The 27,491-nt window shown below is 39.6% G+C and overlaps 1 protein-coding gene and 1 non-coding gene across 3 annotated transcripts; one reads left to right on the top strand and one right to left on the bottom strand.

Annotated features, from left to right (window-relative positions):
* Positions 1–6,918: 6,918 nt before the first annotated feature.
* LOC148422319 (CD82 antigen-like) lies at positions 6,919–23,486 on the bottom strand. Of its 2 annotated transcripts, none has more exons than XM_088417937.1 (9): positions 23,319–23,486; positions 20,078–20,150; positions 18,596–18,668; positions 14,136–14,260; positions 12,321–12,395; positions 10,521–10,619; positions 9,948–10,121; positions 9,410–9,493; positions 6,919–8,173 (listed from the first exon to the last, which is right to left on the bottom strand). In XM_088417937.1, exons 2-9 carry the CDS (start codon positions 20,138–20,140, stop codon positions 8,096–8,098), a joined length of 771 nt encoding a protein of 256 aa, XP_088274063.1. In that variant the 5' UTR covers positions 20,141–20,150; positions 23,319–23,486; the 3' UTR covers positions 6,919–8,095. The 2 variants fall into 2 exon arrangements, with proteins under 2 accessions (XP_088274063.1, XP_088274064.1); XM_088417938.1 differs by lacking the exon at positions 23,319–23,486 and adding an exon at positions 23,153–23,235.
* Positions 23,487–23,922: 436 nt separating this feature from the next.
* On the top strand, positions 23,923–23,994 carry trnad-guc (transfer RNA aspartic acid (anticodon GUC)). Its single transcript has one exon. It is a non-coding gene; the product is annotated as a tRNA-Asp (tRNA).
* Positions 23,995–27,491: the final 3,497 nt, after the last annotated feature.

Here is a 27,491-nt window from a genome sequence, read left to right as displayed (position 1 = left end):
AAGGTGAAGTTGAACTTGAAAGAGTTTATGCTCTGCATTGGCGTGAAGTATGGGGACACACAAACAGGGAAAGAGCAGTGGGTAGAGGAAAGATCCGTGGAGGACACCTGATGTGACAGTCAGTTTTAGGATAGTGTGATTGAAGTGGCCAAACACAAAAGTCATGAGGAATTTTGCAGGCTGGTGGTCGCCAGTCACATGTTTTTGACCGAGAAGGTAGAGACAACAGCGCTCAGGATTAAATCAGTCTGTCACATTGACGGTTCAAAATTGTTTACTTCTTAATTCACAGCTTTGGAACGTGAGGGAGAACTGAAACGAAAACAAATAAATAACGTTATCAGTAACCGTCCACGTCAAAAGGACTTCAGGCCCTTTAGCGATCCCATAGTCAGGATGTGCGTGTTGTCAAAATATGGCGCAGTTGTTTCCTCTGCGGGAACAAAGACATGTCAACGCTCTGCCAGTCACCCACGTCTCTTGATAAAGTCCCCTCAGGAAAGCGGTCGTTCGTTAAACAGGAAGCCCCGGTCCCATCAATGTGTAGGTGTTCCTCATATTTTTTATTTGTGTTTCCTGAATGGGAGCAGCTGCAATCCAACTGAAACAAACTGTGGTGATTTTCCACAGACATCAAGACAGTCAGACTTGATTGTCCTCAGAGAGCGCTGCGGCATGTGCTGAGAGTGACTGAAGTCGGGCTTTAATCATGATCAAGTGCTGCCGACGCTGGAAAATGTAAATTCCAACGGCTGCTCAGCGTCAGACGGGAGTGGCTCAGCGTCTCCCGTCTCTCAGCCGTCTGACAAAGTGAATAACTACAGCTACTTGAAAAGCTCCAAACTAAACAGCCTCAAAAGTACCACAGACCCTGTGTCCTTCTGCTTCAAACAGAAGAGCCCCAGACTGATTTACCATCTCTCCACAAAGCCTCCCTCGTGGCTCCAGACAGACTTCCCTAAAGTTGTCTCTGGTACGATCCTGGCATCGAACGCGCAAAGATAAATACATGACTCGCGGGCCTGATGGAGAGCGGCAGAACTGAGTGGAAGTAAAGAAGACATCTGTTGAAGACTGCAGACATTCCGGAGAGGGGAACGCTTGTTGATGTCAACACATCGGCCACCGCCGCGCCATCGCCGAGAGCAACCTCGACTACCCGAGTCGTGCTGTGATTGCGCCGGTTGCCAATATGAAGTGCCTGCCGCATTTGTAGTCCGAATGCAGCCCTCCCCCCGGGAAGAGCTGGAACACTCAAATCAGCCCAGCTCCCATGGAACACTAGATCCTATTAGATATTGTCACTATAAGAGAAAGAGGAGGAAGAGGACGCGCTCACCTCCATCTGCTGTGGTCAACGCGTCGCTGGCGCGCACTCAGCATTCTTCTTCCTAACTGCACAGCGGGAGATGGATGGAGCCTCGTGCAACAAATGTAGCACTCAGGCCTTTCTCTACGGGGGTGACAAGTGCATTACCATAGGTTAATGAAGAACCCGGTGCTGCTCGTGGCTGCGCGACCACCTCCATCCATCATGAAAACCACTACACTGACACCGCTTGCACTATCGAATGCCATCCAATACGAGACGTGTATGGAAAAATTCAGCCATTGCACAGATAGCAATGTTCAATTTCAGACTATTTCCGGTGGGAAGGCACTATGGTCTTCCCTGGTAGGTAGGAAATTTGACCTGTACAGTAGACCCCGGTTCACAACGTCCCTAGCTTATGTTTTTTTTCACTTTAAAAAGTGGAATACTAAGTTTGTTCGTCCGCTTTTTACCGTATTTTTCCCATCTTACGGTCCAAACTTGACGGTCAGTGTGCATCACTATATGCGTCACCGCATACGTCCTAAGATGCTGGTCTGCTATTAGTCGGCATCACGGCATCCCTAAGATGCCGGTGTGCTATTGGTCGGCGTCAAGGCATCATTCCGATGCTGGCCTGCTATTGGTCGGCGTCACTAAGATGCCGATATGCTAAAGACCCGATATGGCGTGAGTGCTTACAATATCGTATTTATTGTGCATTTTAGCGCTTAATTCAAACTTTAATTGGTTAGCCATGGGTCTCAAGATTGATAGTGATGTTAAAGGGAGAAGTAGAAAGATTAGTATGGAAATTGAGCTGGAGATAATCAAAAAATACGAGGAAGGCTAGGCTAGGCTAGGCTAGGCTAGGCTACCCTCGCAAGGGAATATGGCATAACTAACTAGCTCAAGTCATGTCACTTCAAAGGTAAATAAAATGTCATTTTTCCTTTGAATATTTTTTATTTATGATGTTTTTTGATCATATGCATGTACATTATATATAACTAGCACTTACTATACTATTTTGTTACAATTGTTTAATATATATTTAACATTTTGATGATTTTACTTGCGGTTTTATACGTATTAGCTAATTACCGTAGCTTTCTATCGCCCGCCATACGTCAATTTCGCCTTACGATCTCAATTCCATCCATCGTATAACACTTTTCACAGAGTGGATTATAGTTATAGAAGATCTTTGACGTACAAAGACAGAAGCACAACAGTTTATCGCCCCTTCAAAAATTGCATGTATTTTTTACATTTGAACTCTTTGCAATTGTGGCTGCAACAAGAAGAAAAGTCAGAGCCCGATGAGCCTTTGTCACATCCAAGAAGCGCTTCTTAAAAGAAGCTTTTAATGCAACATTAGCTCATCTAATGCGCTCCAATGCAAAAGCGACCAGTGGCTCCTATTGAATCGTGCATGCTTCGTCCTTTATTAACTGCACGAGTAAATATTAAACAAGACTTATATCGTAAATCTATTTTGTAGGCCGTCACGCTATTTATGCCAAGTCATAATTGCATTAAATGCCTATCGGAGGACACGGTGAATGTTAAATGGAAGCAAAAAGCCCACCAGGAAGACAGCTTGTCTCCTTCATGCATTTATTCATAGGACGCAATCAATAATGAGATTGGGCTTATCTTTTAGCAGTCTCCTCTCTTCCCTAATGGATGCCTTTATGTTTGATACGCATGTCTAGAGTAGGAGAAGAACCACCTCCTCCTTCCGATAAAAGCCGGAGGATTGCGCTAAAGGCTATGTCAAAATGGGAAAATTGGATGTTTCCAAAGGATTCGATTCGATCGTTCATTTGTGTTTATGTGGGTTTAGAATTGAGCCACTGATTTAGCCACCACAATCGGCTAACTTTTTTTTTTTTTTTTAGATGAAGTGCAGAATTAAATAGAAAATAGAGTTTTTGTACTGGCACTGTCATTTTATTTTTTGTAAGGCTATAGCAGTCCTTCTCAAATAGTGAAGCGCTCCCCATGGAGCGTTGGGAAACGCTTTGCTTTTGCGCTGTGTAGTCTAATTGCACATTTATGGCACCAGAGGATGCATTGGCCTTCTCATTCTCGAAGTCTGTGTGGGAGTTCGAAATTTTTTCAAATTCCTGTCAACATATTTTTTTCTAACACACATTGAGGATTAATGAAATTTAGAAAAAATGTTGGATTTTAAAATCCTTTTTCTCTTGTTAATAAGAATACAATTTTAGGTACTGTTTACCTATTTACACAATTTTCTAATGATCTATGCGGGGGGCATAGATCATTGCCTATGAAAGTGTGGGGGTGGGAGGTTGTTTTCTTTTTCCTCTGTGAAAAGTAATTGAATGGTCGGCCTTGCATAATTTTTAGAACACAGTATACTTATTTAGGTAAACAGTTACTTTCTTACGTTCATGTGATTGAATATGATCATTACTGAAAGAAAAATATAAAAAATCATGTTCTGTTACATCGACTTCATAACCATGCAATGCAATCAATATATTTCACAATTTTTTTTTAAATTAAAAAAACAAAAAACATTGTACTCACCGGAAATGCTGATTATAGTACAAATCCATCCTCTTTTGCTAGCTGCGTTGGGAAGGAAGAGCTGGCTAGTAGCGGATGTTTTGGTTAATCTACAGCAGGGGCGTCCAAACTGGGTCCTGCATGTTTTGCACGTTTCTTTGCCTGCCACACCTGATTTAAATAATCAGGATCATTACCAGGCTTCTGCTGGGATTGCTGATGACCTGATCATTTGAGTCAGGTGTGTCAGGGAAAGAAACCTGGAAAACATGCAGGATACCGGCCCTTGAGGATCGGGTTTGGACCTCCCTGATCTAGAGGTTAATCTAGAAATGCAACTTCCTGTCATAAATGAAAAACGTATAAATTAACACTCGTGTTCAAAGTTATCCTCTCCTGCACGCAGTCACCTGCACGCAATAATGAATCAGTAGTTTAACATGGTCACCTTCGCTCATACACTTTGTCGTCACGGGTTAAGTGTTGAATTCAAAGCACTATTTGTTAAAAAAATGATTATTATAATAAAGAAATAAGAATATAATAGTGTTAACAACTTACTTGGGCAAAACACATTTACGTGGCAACACACACAGAGGCTGCAATCTGACCGGAGAAAAAGTGACTGGAAGCTACATAGTCAAGACACGTTATGAATTTGAAAAAAAAAAACAAGGAAATTAATTGATCGTATTAATTTAAAACAATGAGACTACAACAACCTACTATTGTACCTTTGTCTTCAATATAGAGCAACACATGAAAGTGTGTTGACTCAGATGAGCTTTCATATGAAGCGCAGTGTCTTTGAAGTGTCTTTCTGAAATTTGTTTTCAATTGAAAAAAACAAAAAGGTGTAATAGTGAAATGGTGGTGGGGGGGGGCAACAACACTTGTAATACTGTATATTTGTTGTTATCCACTAAAAAAGCAAGAATCTTGTTTTGACAAAGATGTTTGCTGTGCTGATCCCCGTTTTCAAATAAAGAGTTGTCTGAATAGATTATATGTGGACATCTTCATATTGGACAAATTCATACTCAGCTTTCAAAAGTCACAGGACTATATTCAGAAAACAAGTCAGTCCTGATCAGCAGTGATGCCATTTTCAGCAAGTGGCCATATTGCAGCCTCCTGAGATGGATAAAAACGCATGCATTTTGTTGCATAATTTATATTCCACAAACACAATATTATTCAAAATGCCACTGCAGCATCTAGGAGACATTATAGTCAAGAATGTTGTTTTTGCGTTAACTTCCCCTTTAAGTGCAGTCAGTCACAAAGTTTTTGGACTGTGTATGGTGTTGTGGGTATGCGTATGGTCTCTTTTAATGTCAATCCCATTAGCCTCTCTTTTCCATCAAATATCAGACAGAAACCAGCCATCCATTTTCTATACCGCTTATCCTCTTCAGGGTCACTGGAAAGCTGGAGCGTATCCCAACTGACTCAGAGTGAAAAACAGAACTGATTTCCTGCCAATCACAGGACACACAGGCACATGGAGAGAGGTCGACTGTCAATCTCAGCTGCAGGTCATTTAGAGCCTTCATTAAGCCTGATGTGGTTTTTGTCTACGGTACCTGGAGAGCAGCTGCACATGCTGCACATGCACAGGAGAAGCGTCCACACAACATGTGGATCAAAAAGTGCATCAACCAATCAGAGCAGAGAGCCTGCAGGGTTCTAAGGAGAAAGTGAGGTTATTTACCACCGCCGTTGGATTCTTCACGCCACTGGGCAGGAAATGAGGCGAAGGGCACCCACTGACCCGCCGTCGCTCGGCTTATCTCATTGAGGGGTGCTTAGAAGTCGTCAGGCTCCAAGTAATCCAAAGTCGGAGCTGACTAGATGTTCAAGGGTAGTGCTCTCCAACCACTGTTCGGTGGCACATTAGTGAGCCGCCAAACATCTACCGAAGTATCATGGGAAATGACTCAATTTCTTTTGATGGGTCAGAGCATTTTTGCTGATTTGGTAGTGTTAGTATCATTGGAATCAAAACCTCCAAATCTGAGGAAATCCTGCTCCAAGTGGAGGAGTTCAAGTATCTTGAAGATTTGGAGCAGAGGAAACACGATCCAGGATACATGCAGCCAAAATGAGTTTCCAACACACCAATTCAGGCTGCTCCGTCATGACTGAGCCTTGTTTTCACAAATACCCAGCAAAAATAAGGGTACTGGTTATTTCAAAGTGCTGTTTTCATTCAATTCAATCATAAAAATATCATAAATAATATTTTCCGGAGGAATTACAAAAACAATTTACAGCCTTGGTGTCATCCCGAGTTCAAGCCAGTGACACAAATTGGTTTTCTAATTCGCTATGTTCCTCGGCTTTTCTTCTTTGCATGCTTTTAAGTCGCCTAAAGCACAATTGTGATTAATTTCATAGGGGGGGAAAAAAATCGTTCCTGAATGTAAATCAATGTCGTAGCCACATTTTGTAGAGAAGCCCCACATGAATAAACACTGGCATGTCTTAATGAATTACTTGCTATAATTAGCCATACCTAATTTTTGCTCCGTATGCAAATAATAATTATGTAGTGTCACAGCTGTTGTTCATAGTCTCAAATACGATAAGAAGTAAAATGGTTATAATTCAGCATGGCCATATACAGACGTGTTGAATTAGTGGAAGTCTCTTGAGGAGCAACGAGGCGTTCTAATGCTGCAGCTGCGTTTAAAGGCCTTTTTAAAAAAAAAAAAAAAAAAAACGATGGAAAGCTTTTTTTGGTGCAGGGGAATCACGGGTGATCTATTTATTTATTTGTGCCTTGACATGAATACGAGGCCATGAGAATAGTTGACAACATTTAAATTAGGAAGTAACGGTAAGGGTAAGGATAACAAAGGGTATCAAGGGTAGTTTGGTCTATTCGCAATTGCACACTACAGTCAATACATAATTGTTTTTTTTTTTTTTTTTTAATTTCAATTTACAGAACATCCGATTTGTTTGCTAGTTTGACCCATTTTTATTTTGTCCAAGTGTATACTGCCACCTACTGGTTTCTATCGGTACAATCCTTAGTACACAAAATGAAAAAGGCAAAACCCGTGGATTTTACTTTTATTAGTTTTCCGTAGTAACAAAAATACAAAAACGTGTTTTCAAACATGGGTTACAAATCCACATACATTTTTAAACCATTGTTTCGTTTTCCTTTAAAAGCGTAACAAAAATTGAACCGTAAAAAGCCTTCATCTTAAAGTTACAATTTGGCAGATGAAACTAACACTTTTGAAATGTATCAACACTTAACAGCGACATTTAGAAGAAAGAAACATTTTTTTGAAAGAAGAGGGAAATGGTGATGACTATTAGTAAATGCACAACATGTTAGACAAGATGAGTCATCTACCTGTGAAATGGGTCGCTCAAGAAAAACCAAGGTGAGAATCAAAAATCTACTGTCAGTTCACTAACTTTTTACATGAAAAACGCAGAGAAAGCCTTCATCTGCAAACTTATAAATACAGCAACCAGCTACCAATCAGATGTGCTCAAGAAGAAGACCGATATTTGCGATAGTGAGCGTGGAGGGTGGAGGAGGCTGGTGGGACGTATACAGGAGAGGCACAGGGATACCAGGAATTGGCCAGAGGAAGCCAGGCCTCCACCGCACACTGGCTCCACCCAAGTTTTTTTTTTTTTTTTTTTCTCCACCGGTGGCTCCAAGCTGCTGGGATCACAATGGGCCTAATTGTACACACTCCCACTTGCTGTCTCATCTCATCTCAATGCTCCCAGGTGAGGAACATTTCCGGCATATCAGCTCCATCAAATCTAACTAAAGTGCTTTCTCTTTTTCTCTGTTAAGCGCTTCATTGAGGTCAGCAGAGGTAAACACTAAAGGAAATAAAAATACAAAAACAAAATCTGACTCGTACTTGAGCGTTTGCATTCTTTCAAATGAATAACCTCCAGACCAAAAAAATAAAAGGTCTCACAAAGTCTCCTTGGAAAAAAACAATTATAAAATAATAATTATCATAAGACAGCAATGGCAACTTGTGAACGACGGCCAACAAGTGTGTCAATCTTTATCATGTTTGTGGTTGTGAGATATCTGCACAGCTGTCAAGGCAGAGAAGCTTGAATGCAGCAGACTTTGTGTGTGTGTGTGTGCACAGGGATGTGAGAATGAGAACGAGAGAATGAGAAAAGAAGTCCATCTGTGCACACATGGATGCGTGTGTGTGTGTGTGTGTGTGTGTGGGGGGGGTCACTTTAGTACTTGGGTACTTTGGTATAATCCTCCTGGACAACACTCTTGCACAGACACATGGAGAGGATCATCCCAAGAAGCTGCGGGAGAGGGGGGAAAAAAAAAAAGAAATAAAAAAAAAAAGTGACAGGTAAATGCAATAAATGAACAAAGCAATGAGCAATGCAATTGCAAAACAATGCAATAAATGAACTTCTGCAAAGAAGCATACTAAACATTGCTGCAAGTTGAAGCAGAGCATTTTTTAACTCAAGGGCTCCCTCTTCAGTTTTGTAATATATTTACTTTGGCTGCGCTGCTTAGTACGTTTACATAATTTAATACGTTTAAAAAATGTCTATCATCATGAGCTTAAATCAAGACCGATCCTTTAAATCTATGACATAAGATGACACAAGACCTATGCACATAAAAACTGCCCATACTGGCCAACTAATATTGCAAAAGAAGTTGTTGATGTTATGTTACCATAGCAAAAACAGACATTATTCTTCATATTGTGACATTCTAAAAGTTGTCTCTTCAAATTTGTTTTAGTAACACAAGGTTAAAAAAGGTTTTCATCACTATGTAATATAGTGTACAGGAGCATATCTTTCACACACTTAGATTTGACTGTAACCAACCCCAAGAGGAAAAAAAAAAAAAAAACTTCTTATATGGGTGGAACTTTCACATGCAGGGATGCTCACATGCTCCTTTCTACTGACCTTGCAGCAGCACTAAACTGGCAAAGGAAGACTAAACACCGCTATACAAACGGCTCCGCGGAACGTCACGACCAGCTATGTACGATCGCCAGTTTGTATCATCACAAAGTGGATCCTGTGATTTTGGATCAGTAAACACTAAAGCGCTAGCCATTCACTATGCTGCTCACTGTTGGACTTGGCTTTTAAGCCCCTGCACATACCAGAGGTCCAGTGTACAACTAATACTCTGTTACAGTTTGCAGTACATGACAGCAAATCTGCTAAAAACGGCAAAATTGTTTAGTATCATATTAAAAAACACAACAAGACAAATACAGGTCTGCTGCAACTGATCTAATTCAGCTATCAATTTGAGTGTTTGCATTATTTGATGAATTATCCAAACAGGTGCAGATTCTGCCTCATCGTCATACTCCATGACCTTCCTAACGTGCATGTGCTGTGGAAAATGACCAAGATAAGAAAATCTTAACTATTCGAGGCAAATGGCAATGTGAGGCTATACAAATGAATTTGATGTCGTTCGAATCAATTTTAATGAGACAGAGGAAGAGGTAGCATCTACAGTTTGCATCAGGGCTATTATGAGGAGAAGATGGTTACCTCCACGACTGCCACTCCAACACATATTCCCAGAATGACTCCACAGTTCTCCATGAGCCATTTCTCCACACTGGTCATACACCCCTGAGGAGGCAGGTAGAGAGGAAGCACAGGACAAAAAGTGTTCAAAAGGGGGTGTGCAAACAGCAGAGATGAATGCGATCCCACCCGGGCATGAGCAGAACCTTTTTCAAAACACGATTGACTTTGGCAACACGTGGACCAGTTAACAGTACAGCACTCCTTTCCTTACTGTATATTAAACAAGCCCTACAACGCCTTGCGCAGCTGTGACAACCGCAGCCTTAAAACGAGCCCTCTAAATGACACTCGACTTTCACATTTCCAGTCAAAGGTTGTGACAGTAACAGAAGTAGAGGATCGAGAGAGTGAAAGGAAAAAAAAGTGAGCCATAGCGGAAGTGCAGCATAGATTGTGCCAATGAAAACATCAAAGCCAAATATTGGCAGGAGCAAAGCAAAAACATGTAAAAAGCAGAAAAGAGCAGCAAAGTCAGCAAGTCGAGAAAACGCTGTACCGTTTGGTAGACGGGAAGTTCTGGGGACAGGTGGTCACACAGACCCTCCACTTTGATGTCGGTGCCGGGCAAGGACTCGTTGCGACAGGAACACGAATAAAGGTTCTGGGTACTGTTCTTGATCATCAAGTTGTCAGACCAGTTGCCAGGCCCTGTCCAGCCACAGCACTTCATCTGTGACAGGAGAAAACATGCGACATGCCAGCTAAGTGGGAAGCTGACTGTTTTCTGAAGCGTGACAAAAATACACCTCATTTTGCTAAAGGTGTCAAAAGACAATTTCCACAATCTTTATTCCACTGTTTATTCTTTTGCAAGCTGGCAGTTGGGAACTGGTTATGTAAATGACAGACACATATTTGCTTGACTGTCCTCTGCACATTTTGCAATACGGCATTTTGGAAGGAACGTATGACAGAAAATACTTTTAACATTTGTCAAAACACATAAAGAAACTAGTTCTGGCCAATGTGTAGCTCTAAACTACTTTTCAAAACAAAACCTAAGTATAGCAAGGAATAAGTGGAAACTAAAACCAAAACCTGTTTGCAAACACCATCATCCTCAACTCACCGATCTCTGGATGTAGTCCCAAGTGTGCTCTGTGGTTTTGTTCTGGCCGGTGTAGTGCACAATCATGCCCTTTATGATGTTGGACATTTCATGTTTCAACTGGCAAACATAAATAAATAAATAAATAAATAAAGGGCATTCATTAACATTCATAGGCAGTCTGAACAATTTGCAACGAAATGCAACTGCGATGTGATGATGTTTTTAAAGGGGACGCCAAAACAAAAATTTTCTTCACAATAGTATATTCTATATAGTCTAAAACCACATTGTAAATTGTATGTGTGAAAAAGTCCATCTGTTTTTATCTCAGGGGCAGATGTTTTACCACTTGCTGAAAATGACATCACAGTTGCTCAAGGTGCAGGGAACAACCAAATATGGCTTGCCTTTTTTTCTGAGCACATCATGTGACATTCGCAAGCTGAGTGTGTATGCGGTAAGATGTTGTCCACATAAAACGCATTTGGAATGGCAGACATAACATGTCTACATTAAGATCCGATCTAAATGTGTCGCTAGGCTATGACTTGGATGTTGTAAGCCTGTCAAGTGCCACGCTGTTCTGAAACGCTGCTTGAGCGCAGTCTGAGCGTCTGTTTGCGTGCAAGATCATAAGGCTGTGGCAGTGCCTGAGCCTTCAGCCTTCTTTTGGAGCTAGAACCTCACCCTATTCTGGGAAAAGGGGGCACCGCCCTGCCCTGTGGTGAGCCTTAAACACAAGGAGCACATCCAGGCTCTTGGGGGCGCACACATGCACTTTTTGGAGAGGAGCAGCAGAGACTGCAGCCGTGTACAAAGAGCGAAAGCTCGCAGCTGCCCTGGGAGTGTTCAAATACAACACGCCCTCCACACACTGTGAAGACAGTATGGCTGGTTATTTTAGTTCACCTTAAATAAATGAGGTGAACGGTGTTTTAACTTGATTTGAACAAATCAAATTTTATGCATTTAGTAGATGTGATGGTTGGATGCGTGGTAGTCATGTGCTATTTGCGTAACTAAGTGGTTAACACTGCTTCTGTTAAAACGAAGAGGAAAAAAAAGCCCATGTGGGATGTTGTGTTTAATCTATTTTAGGACGGTTGTGCTACCAGGTGCCTTCCCAAGTTACAGGCCAATTGTATACTTTATTTGCTCCATTTTGTTGCGCATGCTTTTGCGGCTGTGTTGATGGACATATTATTTAGGTTTACTCTAGTTTTTCTGATTGAATGTCTCACACACACAAGTGAGCATGGTCAAGTACAGGCTGCAAACAGTGAGAAAATACATAAAGGAGAATTAAACCTGGGCTCATAATCAGGGGAATGATGATGATTTCTTCTGTCTATTATTAGTAGGCTTATGTTTTTAAAATGGCAAAGCCGAAACACCCAAGTTAGCAAGTGAGTGGTTGTTCTGCCCTGTATGTCACTGTACTCAAAGACAGAGTATCATTCTCGTGGAAAAACTAAGTTACAATTTCGTCATTTTATAAATATGAGACATAGATACGTTAATGTTATCACCACACAGAAAACAAAAAAGTAGTGATAACGTATGATCAGTCACTGCTACATTTACCCCCCCCCCCCCCCCCCCAAAAAAACAAAAAACAAAACATCCTGTGACTTTCCACTTGTCAAGCTATGAAACAGTGTTTCACCACAGGAAGCAGGAGGCTTACGCTCACAGCTGCGACATGAGGAAGCACAAACACCCAGCAGGCCACAGCTGCAGCGGTGGGAGGAAAGGTGGTGGGCAGCATTCAAAGTAGGTTTGAAAGATGCTGAAAGAACACCAAAGTGAGTGCCTCACCCGATCTCTTTGGAAGTAGATGAGAACCCCGGCCGTCACTTGGGCGATAAGGATGAGCAGGAGGCAGGTGAAATACTGTTGAGAAAATGCACAACAAGAAGATTGTCAACAGTACGCACGAGCAAAATTACAAGCAAGAAACCTATGAAAGGTGAAACATTAAGAGTAATCACCTTAGATTTATATACGAAACCAATGAAGCTTGAACACTGTCAGGCATCTTCAGATTTCATTTTCGCTTGTGTACAATAATTATATCACTAAAGCTTGCGGTATGTTTTGTGTGATTGCTACGAGGTCCAGTGGCAGCTGCTTTCTGTCAAAGAAGTAGGTCGACAGCAGCTCGACAATTAACGGCCAGCAGAGGAGGCCAGCAGAGGAGCCCCCCCCCAGTACAATGCATCTGACTGGCTTTTATCCCTGTGCCCCCATACCCCCACCTCTGTCAGTCAACACATGCTGCAACTAAGCATACTGTACATAAGTAGATACGATATTCGTTTTTCTGTCATCAGCAAATTGACGTGTGTTTTTAACCGGACATGGACCTGAAGCAGGTGCAACTATAAGTGTTTTTATAGCAAGGAAATGCACACCTTCTATTCTTGCAAGAACATAAAATAACAGTAGACAGCACCGATATATGATGATTAAGTACTGTGAGCAATTTTAGGGTCTGACAGCTTGGTTTTACGGTTTTGTCTATTTCAGACTCCGGGAGCAATGTAAGGGAATTACGGGAAGTTGACTAACATGACTTGCTCAGGCTTATGGATGCTCATGTTGCGAGGGCTTTCATCATGCCACCAGACAGCAAAACACTTCATTTGCTATGTGGTCATGACAAAGATGTGGCCTCTAGCTACTGTAGATGTTACATGACTTTCACATTTGAGGTTGAGTAGCTAACCAAAGACAACACGGAAAAAGACATTGTAGTCAGCATTTTATCAATGATGAGCTGTCATCAATTTGTTGGGGCTTTTAACAGTTAATCACTCTCAGAACGTGTTATATTTTGGGCGAATAATGGGAGCTTTGCAATTGTAGTATCCAAGTTGTGCATTGCACTTTACCTCAAGTTGACAACATCCATCCAGTATTTGGCAACCATTCCAGTTTTGTGTTTTAATATCACCAAACACCATCCCCAAGGCCAAGGCTCGACCAATTCCTACTTTTCGTCCAGCTCTTTGATAGTGACTATTCTATAGGACGTATTTTCAATTCCAACCATTTACATGTCTATCGCTATATTTGACATTAACTTATTGCTCAACGTTAATGTATGTCATTTTTACCACCAATTAATTGATCTAATATGATCGTCAACTAATGATTATTTTAACAATGGTCTGTCAATTATTTTGTTTCATCATTTCATTTACAAATTGGAACAAAAACATTTTAAATTCCATAGCTACATTTGTTCAAATTGACATTGCAGAAAATATGATTTTGTTACAGGTTTAATAAGTAACATGTTAGACAATTAGTAAAAATGTTTTCCAGATTAAAAGAATTGTTTTCCAAAGTAAAAGCAAATATTTTATTTTATTTCAACATCAAGATAAAAAAAAATGGACTATTACAATTGTGGAATTTTTTGGTTACAAAGCAAAAACAGAGAATTTGGACCGTTTGAATGAAAAATGTATCTTAATTAAACGACTATCAAAAATAATGATAAATGATGGTGCTAATCAATTAGTCATAGATAAATTGTTGCACCTCTCGTCTTAACACATTGTAAACATCTCTGTGTTTCTGGAATCAAATGTGTCTCGTGGGCTCAAAGTGAATGCAATTGCTCACCAGACCAAGAAGACAACGGATTTCATAGATTGCGCCAATGCAGCCGAAGAATCCCATGGCCATTGACAAGGAACCCACTCCAATGAGGATGTAGGAAGCCACTTTCACTGTGTCTGAGGATTCCTCTATAGAAAAGAAAAAAAACAAACAAAAAACAACAGCTGTTGTAACACATAAAATAAATCAATAAATAACTAAACTAGTTAGGGTTTAACCACTCAGTCACTCAGCACCCAAACAGTTGGATTTTTTTTTTTTTTTTTTTTTTTTTTAGAAATGAGCAGCAACACCCGAAAGAAACATTGCTTTTTTTTTCTGCTGTAACCACATAAAAAGCTTCCAAACTACTTCAGCTCAGATAGAGTCCTTCTTACCCAATTTGATATGGATAGTCAAACGGAGAGAAAAGAGCTGCTTGGCGCAAACAGTGAAATAATTTCCCCCCCCAAAAGCATGTTTGCTAATATTATCAGCCAGCAGAGAATTAAACCAAAAGTCAAATATGTGCCAAAATAAATTGATTGCCCCCTTGGGAATGGCGGGGGCCTGAAATGGAAGATTGGAGGGTTGTAGAGGAGATAAACCAGAGCCTATAAGTGGCCATGTCTGTTGTCATGTCATGTTATCTGAGTTTAAAACAAAACAAAACAAACAAACAAAAAAGAAACAGAGCAGTGGAATATTTTCAGGGTGGAACAAACTGGCCAGAATTAGATAACTCACTGCATTTCATTGCGAAGAGCCCGACAGCTGTAGCAACTCATCCACAGCTACGCTTTGTTGCTTCTTGGCAACTGAATACATGTACAGTTTTTCTAAATTATCTGCTGAGGTTTTATATGTTTGTGTGCTCAGCTCATTGAGACAGACATGATAAAAATAAGTACTATACTCTAGATGAGTAATACGAGACTGCTGTTCTTAAATCTTCCCACACAAATTAAATTAGCACATACTACACTACATCTCTTTACTGGTACGGATACTTATTTTATTTATGCTCAGATTAAAAATAAATAAATAAATAAACAAAACACAACAACAAAACAACAAAGAATGTTCAATTCCACTTTTCAGACAGATATCAGTATGGGTATCTTGAGCAGTGACTGATACCAAGAACCAATACCACTGGTGAGTTTAAAGAAAAAACAAACAAACAAACAAACAAACAATAACAGATCATTTTATAGAACTATAATTTCTTATGTGGCGGTCTGGTAGATAAGTGAGCCTCACAGTTAAGGGACTCGAGTTTGATTCCAACTGGCTTTGGCCTTTCTGTGTGGAGTTTGCATGCTATCTCTGAGCCCACGAGGGTTTGCTCCGGGCACTTTGGCTTCCTCCCACATCCTAAAAACATGCATGGCAGGTATATTGGACAATCTAAATTGTCCTTAGGTGTGATTGGGTGAGTGAATGCTTGTTCGTCCCTATGTGCCCTGCAATTGGCTGGCAACCAGTTTTCAGGGCATCCCCTGCCTACAGCCCAAAGTCAGCTGGTATAGGCAAGCCTTCTGAGAATAAGTAGCTATGGAAAACAGATCAATGGATATTCTAAAATAGCATTTTCTTTGACATTTTAATAACTACATGGCCATTTTCTATTATTCTAATTGGTAATTTCTAGTTTGTGACCATAAAACTTCTTGGAGCGCAACTGATGCTTGTATTGGCTGCGATCACCAATACTGATGCCTTGAAAAAAGGTGAGCCATCGGGGGATTACAGATACATGGCATAGGTACTCACACAACAAGCAAACAAACAAACAAAAAAAAACGAACTTATAAGACACACTTGGAAAGATTTTAACCTTTTAAAAATCGAGCCACAACCTTTTCGAATAGCAATACAAAAATATGTTGAAAATAAAACTCTGAAGGATTAAGTGTGGCAATGAACATTTGAGTACCATGTGAGAACTTGGGCTGGTCATAGCAAGGTAAGTTCAATACATACTTGTCAAGCTTGGGAAACATGCCATCATTAGTCAAAATCATGGAGCAAATCCCCGCGAATTCACATTTTGGCATTTACTGTTTCTGTGTTTATACACAAGCAATAACAGTTTTACTGGGCAGGTTGTGTCTTTTCTTAAAAGAATGAGCTTGAAAAGTACAAGCGTTTGCTCTTAGGCCTTCTACCAGGTGTATGTATCTAATCGGTGGGGTGAAATAAATTTCACATACTTTCTGCTGTACTAAAAACTTGCACACGGTTCAAGTCAGAAACAGTTGGCCTTTGTACTATTTTCCATATCGCACTGTGCCTTACTTCCAGGCAAGTCTTCTCAAAAAATGGTTTGGGTGGTTTTCATGAAGATCTTATGTGGACCTTTGAAAAAGTGGCTAAGAAACGAGAGATTGGTGTTGCTGAGCCTTCTGTAAATACAACCAGATATCCAGCATGTAGTGTATACACTTGGAGAAAAGTGGTGGTTGTATATTCTGACAAATAATTACATGAAGAATTTTGGACTTCTAAATTTACTTCTGGATGTTGGAAAATGTGTTTTGTTACACCCACTACGGTAAGTAATGTTTGACTAAGAGAAAATGCTTTTTGACACCAAAATAATTCCAATCTCTTTTAGCCACTAGTTTTTGAAGCTGCTACTCATGCTTCTATTTATGCAGCATATAATGAATGGAAACTGAAGACAAAGAGATCCTGTTTATGGTCCAGCAATAGGACAACTTCAGAGAATACTATGAATCAATAAACATAGCAGCACAAAGCTTTGGTTTTTTTTTTTTTTTGGTTTGTTTTTCTATGCACAGCAGGGGGATACCATCAGTGAGGTCAGTATTCAAAGATGAGTTTGCGAATGGTTTGAAAAATGTATGGAAGAGAGGTCACCAAGTCCCAAGTCCCATATGGAACGGGATGTCTTTGGGGCATCGGGGAAGAAGGGGAAGAACTATCTTTGGAAGAGCAGATGGATTATCATAACAGTGCTTCTGGCACTTGAGGAGATGACAAATATTATAAATAATTTTATGTGCTTGATGCCTGGACTGGTGATAAGAAAAAATAACGTTTTTATGACCTAGGTGATATTCTTCTATAGGCAGCCACAGAAAGAAGATGATGCTAACATATATATATAACTTGTTGAAGACCCAAGGTCAGTCTTGGTAGGTCTTTGCCAAAGCTTAGAGTTCATGACTCAGTTAGGCAGAAATTCAAATACGTCTCTATATCCCTGCGAGTTAATGGCTTCAAAACGTTGCTGATATGGGTTCTCAGAAACCATGGGTCACGAGTGAACTTAAGGTTTTACTTTAAGTAGTCCCAGAAGAAACATATGTTTAAGTGGTTGAGCAGCTAGTAAATAGTCGCAGGTGCCCCATAGACTCAAAGTGAAACAACCACAACGAATGTTTTTTCTGCCCAAGTATTGTCATGTTATGCACAGCATATAAGTGATTAAACAGTATTGTGTTGTAAATTCTTTCTTCCGGGTTATTGGTAACAACTGTTGGGTGTATTTTAAGGGTATGAAGGACTGGTTTACATTGAGGTGCCGGCATATCATGAAGAGGAGAGGTGTCACGACTATTATTCACTGCCCCAAATTCACACAAAAAAATGCACAAGTCTCAATGTTGTTTATTTTATTACTGGATTATATATGCAATATTGGAAAATGTCAAATCAGATTTCAGATGGGAAAAAAATGACTATCAAAGTGGGTCACAAACTGCACCCATATAATTTGCATGGTAAGAACTTTCAGACTTGCATGCTAACACAGGTGATGCGTATGCTTCGAAGAAATGCTATATTTACCTTTCAGACAAATCAGAGAGATTACATTTCAAAGTTAGAAGAGAAGGGAACTTTTCTACTCCAAACAAAGATACATCTGGAATTAATATAACAAAAGCGTAGACAGAGATTTTCCATCCCAGTTTCCTGTCAATCAAAGCTAAAATTTGGTTTCGTTATACTTTTAAAAGTTGCTATCCATCATTATGCTGATAGTGTTACCCTGACTGCAACTCTGTGAAAGCTTTGGATCCTTGGGTAGAAATAGAACTATGACAACATCTGTGGGGAGTGTGAGATTGTGTAGAGAGCTGCTGAGTTCAAGGCACAACTCCCTATGGAAATAAGGTGTTATTCTCTGTCATCAGACTAAACAACTTCAGAAGTTGAAATTGTGAGCTGTTCACTCAGCCGACTGTTTTGTGCTTTTCAAATAATGAGGCTTATAAGGAGGACCTGAAGAAGACCTCATGTTTCAGTTTTTTTTGTCCTGGTTTGAATATTCTTACAAGGTTCCTCTGCAATCAGCGTCTTGGGGGGTGAGTCACATATGTTGCACAGAACAGGCAGTCTCCAGTCAGCACAACTGACACGGGTCAAATGTGCTGAATGTTTGCGCAGCATTATCACACCAGGACATGGCAGTTGGAGGCTGTGTGTGTGTGTGTGTGTTTTCAGGCACTTACGTAGAACAGCAATGAAACTCTGGTTATCAAATAAAACCCATAGTCCAAAGCCCATGATCAATGCTCCAAAGACCTGCAGAGGATAAAAAAAAAAAAAAAAAAAAACAGTTGAGAAGAGTTAGCCACCATAGAATAAAGTTCAAATTTACTAGTGGTTGTTTGGGTGCCTTCAACAGCAGCAACTCTTGTTTATGCAGCCAAGTTACTGTACATCTGGAATTAATCAAATTCTCTTTAACAACAACAACAACAACAACAAAAAGAGCAGAACTAACCTATCCAGATGCTACACAGAGCGCAGTGCCTTCTTATTCATACTGTGATGATTTAATTACTCCAAGCGTACACTATATTACTACATTATTGCAATAGGTCTTACTGAGTTGTTTCCAAATATTCATGTGCATTAAAATAGGGAAAAAAGCAGAATAATCCAAATACTTCCACTGTAACCAAAATAAAACCCCGTGGAACATACAACATTCTATGGCCTAGAATGGGTTCATATTGAAAGTGAGTAAGACTGCACAGGTACATAACTTACTGAATACATTTAATGGAGAAACACAGCTTTAAAAAAAACAGGGCTAATACTTTTTCTACAGTACTTCTCTGTGTACTGGTAATATTTCCTAATTCCTATACACAGTGAAGCATTTGAAAGTCAGTCCCAGACAGTTCATTTTAAAACGGGACAAATAAAACACGCCGAGCTAGTACATACAAATAGTTGATTACATTACAGACTAATGACAACGTTGAAACAAGTATGCTCTATTTTTGCCATGAGCATTCCTTGCGTAAGCTGTATGTAACAGAAACCTCTTGTACGCCACTATTGAAGTTAATGAGGTTCAGGGCAGACCTTTGATGTGATGATGGTCCTTGTTAGTAGTTGAGCGTTACGGTGTTTGTGGAAAAAGGAAAAAAAAAAAAAAACAGTTGAGAAGTGCTTATGGAACCCCTCAACAGCATATGAACAATAATTAGAGCCCTAGTTAAGAGGTGTTCATTTAGTGTGACTATTGAGCCCTTGGCGGTCATCATTAACCCACCAGTTCCTGTCTTCCACCACAATGTACACATGGACAAACACTGACATACTTCCTAAGACACACATCAAAAGCTTTCTTTCAGGAATACACACTCATTGGAAAAGTCCAGACATCCGTATAGAGTCCATTTTAAGAGTCTTGTTGTATCTGGCCCTGACTTCATGTTGTGCCCCGTGAGCGGGGATGGCTATAAACCTTAATAAACCATCTGCTCTGCTTTGAACCAGCCTGTGCCCACAGCCTATGAAACATCTCTCCACCAGGAAAGTCAAATTGGAGATTTGGTGCTCCACAAATCTACTCATTTAAGAAAAAAAGTGAAGTGAAATAAAGTAGTGAGCAACAATATCAGTTAACTGTTTCACTACGAGTAAACACTAAATGAAACAGGACCAAAATGTGTGATTGTGAATTGGATAATACTTACAAAGAAGATTAGGTTGAAGAGGAAGAGAAAGTACTTGGTGACGGTGATGCATCCTTTCGCCATGGTTATGATTCTGGAAGACAGAAGTAAACACAGTGCAGTGGTTATATTTAATTTTGGGTAGTGAGAGACAAAAAAGATAATTATACACAAAGGCAGTTACCCAGGAGAAGGCCAAACTACATACAGTAGTAAGAACAAGGGAAAATGTAACAGATTTAATGCTTAGAGACCTTTGTTTTTCAATGCCACCTTCCTTGCCAACAACTTTGGTCTTTAAAAGACAATACTGGATCTGTGAAGTGATTTACGATTTCTTATCATTTTGACAGATTCTGAGATCCAGGCTTCTCAAGAGTTTTAAGTTTCTTGACAACTTAAAAGTCCCAAAGGTCCAAATCAAGAGGGAGACGCATAGTGGCGAAGAGGCGTGCTAATGTAATCAAAAGCAGATGCAAGCTAAGTTTACTTGCTGCAACAAGTTTGCAAAACGGTAAACAGACTAGATGATGTAGGAGCCTGAAAAAGTAGAACCAACAACGTTTGGACATGTTACGGCGACATCTGATTCGCAACTAGTTTGCGTCTCTTTGTCACAATCACATAAGCATGACTGCACAAGCCTACGTGTATGACTGCATCTCAGTAGCTTCTCTATGAGCAATAATTTCCGTTTCAGAAACAGCTGCCAGCCAGACCAACACCAAACACAAGAACAGTAGGAATACTTTATGGAGCTTCCTAGCGACAGTGCTCCAAAAATGCTAAATAAATATTTAGCATAGGCAGGCTTATTCCTTCACTGGGCAGACTTAAAATGTAACATGGTTAATTGAGAATACTGGGTAGCTTAAAAGACAACTGTTCAATAATTGGAAGGAGCATTTTGACATACAAAGGCTCAAAAGCTCTTTGATGCAGAATGTAGAGTTTGTCAGGTTTTACATTGAATACTTAACACACTTAACATTCTTTCTTGAAAGCAAGTAGAAATGGCATCGCCAGCTAAACTGTTAGGCTAAGAAAAATATTTCTCAGTTCTGAATAAAAGTGCTGCTGTGGTACAATCCAAGGAGCTACACCAACCTCATTCGCAAGCTTGTGATTTTTCCTTGACTTTCAGCTCCATGGGCCGTGTCGTAACTTATGGGTCCTAAATTTTAGTTGTTAAATATGTCACAAATGTGTACAAATGATAAATGCAAACAAATCCTGTCTAATCACCACAAAATATTTGACTCCTCAAAAGAGCATCTGTTGGCTACATAGACTTGATGACCCAAATAGTGACAATTTTGTACTGAACCCTGGCATAACAAAGCCTAGATCACACAACTGAGTCATGCAATAATATAATCCTTAAAGAAGATTTTCGTTTGTGTATTGATGGATCACAATAGTGTAGATTAAAATTGATTCGCTATGATTTCCATTGTTTGTAAACAGAGACCCATACCAAAAACAGTCCTCCCATAATATGCCATAGTGCAATAAACTCATTACATTGGTTACCACCAGACCTTCAACAAAGAGTAGAGCACAGAATGGTGTTTAAGGCTGGAAATGTCATTGACTGAAATCCCTTCTTATACCCCTCATTGTAAGGGAACTTGTTTTCATATATGTGTGTGTGTGTGTATATATATATATATATATATATATATATATATATATATATATATATATATATATATATATATATATATATATATATATATATATATATGGTACAGCAATCAAAACAATTTTAAAACAGTTTTTGTTTTTAGTGCCGTGAAGGTTTGCCACCCTTGTATTATAGTCAGTGTGAGTGGCAGATGGCTGTATGTTGTCTAATGGACCAAGCATGGATCAAACACAGCCCTGAAGGCAAGAGGCCTTGACCTACTGTAACTTCATCCAAGAGCGTTATATCAATATTTGACCCATTTAAACATCTGTCAAACCGGTGCTCTGGCATGACCCTCCTGCACTATTCTGGTTTAAAAAAAAGTCTTATAATGCAATCATTTAAAGTTGCTTCAACAACCCTACCAACATTGGATGCAGTTAATTATTTTCACTGACATGTTCAATTAGTAATGCAGTTGTTCACATAGCATACAACCAGTTAAGTTAGCCTACTTCTAGCCGTCATGTGACCCTGAACAAAGCAGTTCAGGAACAAATGGATGGACTAAGATAGCATCCATACAGGTATGGGCAAAGGCTTCTGCAGTTATTTCATCTGGATGTTGTTTAGGTGTATGATGTCATGGGACATTTGGTTAGTGACTAGTCAATGATTCACCAGTGCTGATGAAGAGGGGGATCCCAGATAGCATGACAAAAGATTCGGAAAGAGTTTTGCCATTAACCTCTCACAGAATTTCAAAACCGGAACAAATAATGATTAGACTGTTGCATCAAAGGATATTATGCGAGGGTGGTTTTACTTTATCACTTCCACTGTCAGAAAATGTTTCCCAAAACATCTAAGCCTTATTTGTAAATTCACTCTGTAGTAATGCCTCTTTGAGTTCAACAAGTCTGTTGCGTTTGGAGCACACGCATTTCATCCATCCATCCATTTTCTATTGCTGCTTATCCACCTCCTATAAATTGCTTGCAATGTAGTGTTTTACTTGATTTGGAGTTGTTATCATAATCTAGGTTATAAGTATATGAAACGGCACAAAACCCTGTCCTCACCCCGCAGCCTACACCAAATATTACAGCACATACTCTACATGAGAACCACAAATAACTGAACACAAATAAGTTCACCAAATAACTATGAAAGTTAACACCTATGTCAAGTCAATTCCAATATTAAAAATCTATTTTTTAAAACCTTACGATAATTTGAAGGCTTGATTGCTTTGCTGCCACACGAAGTCGTTTGAAACGTTTAGTGTGAACAACACAGTTTAAAAATGCAACAAAAAGTATTTATCTAGCAGCAACTTCAACATGAAGACGTTTAAGAAGTTGAGACTCCAAAACTGCACATAACGTTAACGTTTTGCGGAGTTTGATCAATTTGTCGTCAGGCAACATGACCTTCGAAAGTTTTTTAAACGAAAAATGACTCACCACAGCGTTTTGAAAAGCCAACGTGTTTGCACTGAATCCACGAAAAAAATTAAATTGACGAGCAGAGAACGCCAAAAATACCACTAATAAAAGTAACCAAAAGAACGGTTCACGTTTAAAATGTTGGCTACCAAGACAGAATCCAACAATGTTAAACTACACTTACCCGTTTCTTTCAAATAACTGACTTTTGTCGACGGTCTTGGAACAAGCGTGTGACTCCAACTACTCGACCGCTGGTAAGAAGGTACGAGTGCGCGCGCGCGCGTGCACGTCCCGAGAAGCGTTCACTCCCCAGACACAAGCACACCCCCGCGCGGCCAACTTGGTTTAACCCACTCCTGTGCTTTCACTATGTTGGCGTGTTTAGAAAGTCATGTTATAAGTTTTTCGGAGAGGCCGAGCGAACTCCCATTTCGTTATTTCCGAAGCTTGTTCTAAATCAGCTGCGGCCTTGCCTTGAACTTTGCCTTGAACTTTTTCCAGCGTGCTGCTCGACGCTTTGGCGCACTGGGTTTCCAGTCAGACCGTCAAGTACCCACACTCCCGTTTTTGGTGCACGGAATTTCCGAACGGCACGGCTGACTAAAGCACTGAATTTCCGAACGATCGTAGTGAAGCGGTACGCGATCGGAGCGTATATTAAACGCAGTTACACTTTTCGATTCAGTTGCACTCTTATACGATATGTAAAACTAAGTTTAATATTAGCCAGGTGTCCGAAATGAAGTACATAGATATAATGCTACATTGTTCTGTGTCTTACAGCTTCCTCGTTAGTATAGTGGACAGTATCTCCGCCTGTCACGCGGAAGACCGGGGTTCGATTCCCCGACGGGGAGTGATTGTTTTTTCCTCTAAACGACCATTTTTGTGAATCCATAAAATTTACAGATGTTTGCGTATTACAAACTAGTGCATGCGAGCCACATTGTGCCTCGTGGTCCCTTAAATGCGGCCCACAGAGGAATGGCACAAAATTGCTAAAATCCTAATCATGACGGCATTTGAGGTTGTCCTTTAGTGTTTGGTTCATCTTGACACTGCACACAAATGCACAAAAAGATAAAGCGCTCACTTTTTGTAACACTGTGGCTTGATTATGGACATAGGACTACATACTGCTGCCTGTAATTTAGTACCCATTCACGGCATTGAGTCGGTCAAAGAAAAGTAGTCATCAAAGACTGATAAAAATATTAATGGAAGCCGTTGCCATGGCTAACTGTGACAAATAGGGCTCTGGAAAAAGTTGACCAAGTTGGGTAAGTCCACTTTAAAATCACGTCGGCTAAAAATATTAGCCAAAACGAAGCCGAAATAAAGTTCAATTGGGAGACAACGCATACTGTTGCAGAACCCCTACCAAAAAACGTCAAGCAATATCGCCCCATTTGTTGACACGGTGCACCACCTACTGGCCGTATGGCTGATCCTATTTGTGTCCTTCAAAACACAAACTAGGCTGTACTATCTGAGAGTACAACCTTTCACTACAAACAATTTATCATGGCTCAGTTTTAGGTAGTCAAGAAGTCAAGAAGACACTTTCGAAGTTTCGATTAGTGCGTGTACAACGTTCTTCTTCTTTGGTGGAGACTGGAAACGTCACCATTAATCCAATATGAACCTGCATTTCTACCTCAATTTAAATGTGTACACAACTTCATTTGTTTTAGCCATCCTAAATATTCAAAAATATGTCCATGTTTTTTTTTTAAATTTTGTAGTAACCTGTATATAATAACTGGGCATGGAAAAAACGCTTTCAATTTCTATAACTTTTCCAGCTTTTTGAACGGATGCTGATTTTTCCCACGCGGAGGTGTCCAACAACAGCTCGGGGGTGATTTGTTTTTTTTTTTCTGGATGTGGCCCTCAGAAGAAAAAGTTTAGACACCCCACGTCTAACATTTTGAAAACTATTTGAAATGTTTCAAAAACTGATTTCTTCTTTGATTCATAATAAAACATAAGCAATGCCATGAAATTAGAAGTCTTCAAAAATAAAGGTTCCTTCTTTTAAAACATCAATTATGTTTGAGGTACAAGGTTCTGAAAACAGTACAGGACAGTATATGCATGAGAAAACAATGCTACAAGTTGGAAAAACTTTGACTGGGATGATATTCAGAGCAGAGCAAAGCAAGGTCACAACTGTATCAGCCTTTATTGTAGACAAGCCTTTAACTCAATTCAAGTGACTAAAAATTTGGGGAGGAATGTTGAAGAACCTCAAGGATAGAACAGCAGACTTACCTTAAAAATAGGTCATCTGCCCTAAAATAATGTGCTCCGCAAACCTTTGAACATTTTCAAGTCCGATGATTTGAGGCCTTTAGTATAGGCGGAAACGGAATGACATTTTTTTTTTCCAACCCCTTAATTAGCATGCTAGTAAGAACAGACTAGTAGGCTTCAGCACACTGTTGCTGGGGAAAACTGTATCTAATTAAACATCGGTAAGAGATAATTACAACTTTAAAGGATTGCAGCAGACCTCACCCATGTCTTGCCTATCTCGAGTGAAGACTCACCCAAGTAACAAGCACGTGTGTGTTCAATACTGAGCATGCAACTGCAAACCTGCAATCACTCAGACCTCAGGACTACTCCCATCTGAGGCGGGACTGAGGGACCACCTCTGATGGAAGCCCTGCGTATATTAACTAAATAAAGCTTTGTTTTCATTTGGATTTTGGAGCAAATGCAAAAGTGTGGAAGTGACACCTGTTACAAGTTCAAAAACTTGAATTGGGATGAAGGTTAATCTAATATATATATATATATATATATATATATATATATATATATATATATATATATATATATATATATATATATATATATATATATATATATATATATATATATATATAAACCTGTTCAGGGCACGACTATGCTGATTCTGAAAGTCAACAAAAACAACTTGGCTTGTTAGGCCTACTTTTGAATTAGTCTCTGCATTGTTGTTGACGTTGCTGCTCGCAGCAAACACACACACTTCGAAAAAACGGAAAACAGGCCCCGGCACAAAATATAGGTCCTTGAGTGCAGTTAAGAAGCAGAATAACAGCAAGTATAAATTTGGAAATATTCTTATGATATATTAGCAAAAAAAAAACAAACTACAACATAAACAAAACTACAAAAACTACAAAAAAAATACAACAAAAACAAAACTACAAAAACTACAAAAAAAAACTACAACAAAAACAAAAAAACAAAGGTACAGTTGTTATGTAAGCCTAGTGTATACAACGTCCTGTATGGAAGGTTCGTATTTTGTTTCCCAACATACCAAGGTCAAAATTTCATTGATCAACTCACAGGCTTCCCATTTTCATCCCAGTTTGAACACCATGTATGACTTCATTTGGATGAAAACGTTCTCATAAGAATACCTCGTTCTCATAAGAATACCTACAACGCATCGATACATAGACTTGAGTTAAAAAAAACAAAACAAAAACCAAAACTAAACAAATCAGCATAACCCGAGGAAAACCTCTGAGAATTAGTTGTAACTGTACATGTTCAACACCAGAGGACAGTGTGCACACAAAGTAGCAAGCCTCAATCATTATTTCACTCAACTGTATGTTTTTTTGTGCTGTATCAAGTCGATTCCACATGGTGAAAGATTGGGCTTTATCCATTGACGGTAGCAAAGATTTAACGCCGGGCATTAGAAAACTCTTTTTATACAGTATGTCTGATTTCAGCTGTTAATGAAACCTGCCGCGAGTGTCGACGCGCGTAGCATCGCGATAAACAAGCATCTCGCGAGATGAATCTTGTCTTTTGCAGGCATAGCGCCGAGACCCGACTTAAGTGTAAATAAATATCTATTTAAGTGACTAAATTATTAAAATATTGGTCATTACAATTTCAGTTTAGTTAGCAGGTTTTAAATTAACAGAAGGTGTAGTGAACCACGGAACAAAAGAGGTTGGCCACGGTTAATGGAATGTGCCCAAGGAACTATAAGAATATAAATCCATGAATGTGCCACGGCGTTTGCCACCACAGGTAGAATTTAACGCAACCCCATTGCTCAGTTAATATATTTTTTTTAAGTCGCACGCCGTGCACTGTGAAGCGCTCTATGTCACGTGACTAAATTCTACCTATCAGCACAAAGACTGCGCTGCAAATAGCGAATTATCTTTTGTTGCCAGCAGGAGGAGTAAAAGCCAAACAAAAACTGTTAGCGAACACTTCCGGCAAATCTTACTGGGAACATTGCATTGTTGTAGAGGTTTTTTTTTTAAATAAATCTTTTCTGTAAAACTAATCAATAATAGAGATGAAGTGTCTAATGTTTAACACTTTTGTG

The sequence above is a fragment of the Hippichthys cyanospilos genome, chromosome 6, assembly GCF_059441005.1.
Source record: "Hippichthys cyanospilos isolate Australia breed blue-spotted pipefish chromosome 6, RoL_Hcya_1.0, whole genome shotgun sequence".
In the NCBI taxonomy this organism is placed as follows: domain Eukaryota; kingdom Metazoa; phylum Chordata; class Actinopteri; order Syngnathiformes; family Syngnathidae; genus Hippichthys; species Hippichthys cyanospilos.
Note: the sequence above shows the minus strand (reverse complement) of the source record. Positions and strands in the feature narration are given on the sequence as shown.

Excerpts from the sequence above, each read along its gene's own strand:
- LOC148422319 (XM_088417937.1), bottom strand. The coding sequence starts at position 20,140 with ATGGCGAAAGGATGCATCACCGTCACCAAGTACTTTCTCTTCCTCTTC. Across the intron at positions 18,669-20,077 it reads TCTTCAACCTAATCTTCTTT|GTCTTTGGAGCATTGATCAT; the intron begins GTAAGTATTATC and ends TATCCTCTGCAG. Across the intron at positions 14,261-18,595 it reads GAGTTTCATTGCTGTTCTAC|AGGAATCCTCAGACACAGTG; the intron begins GTAAGTGCCTGA and ends TCTTTTCTATAG.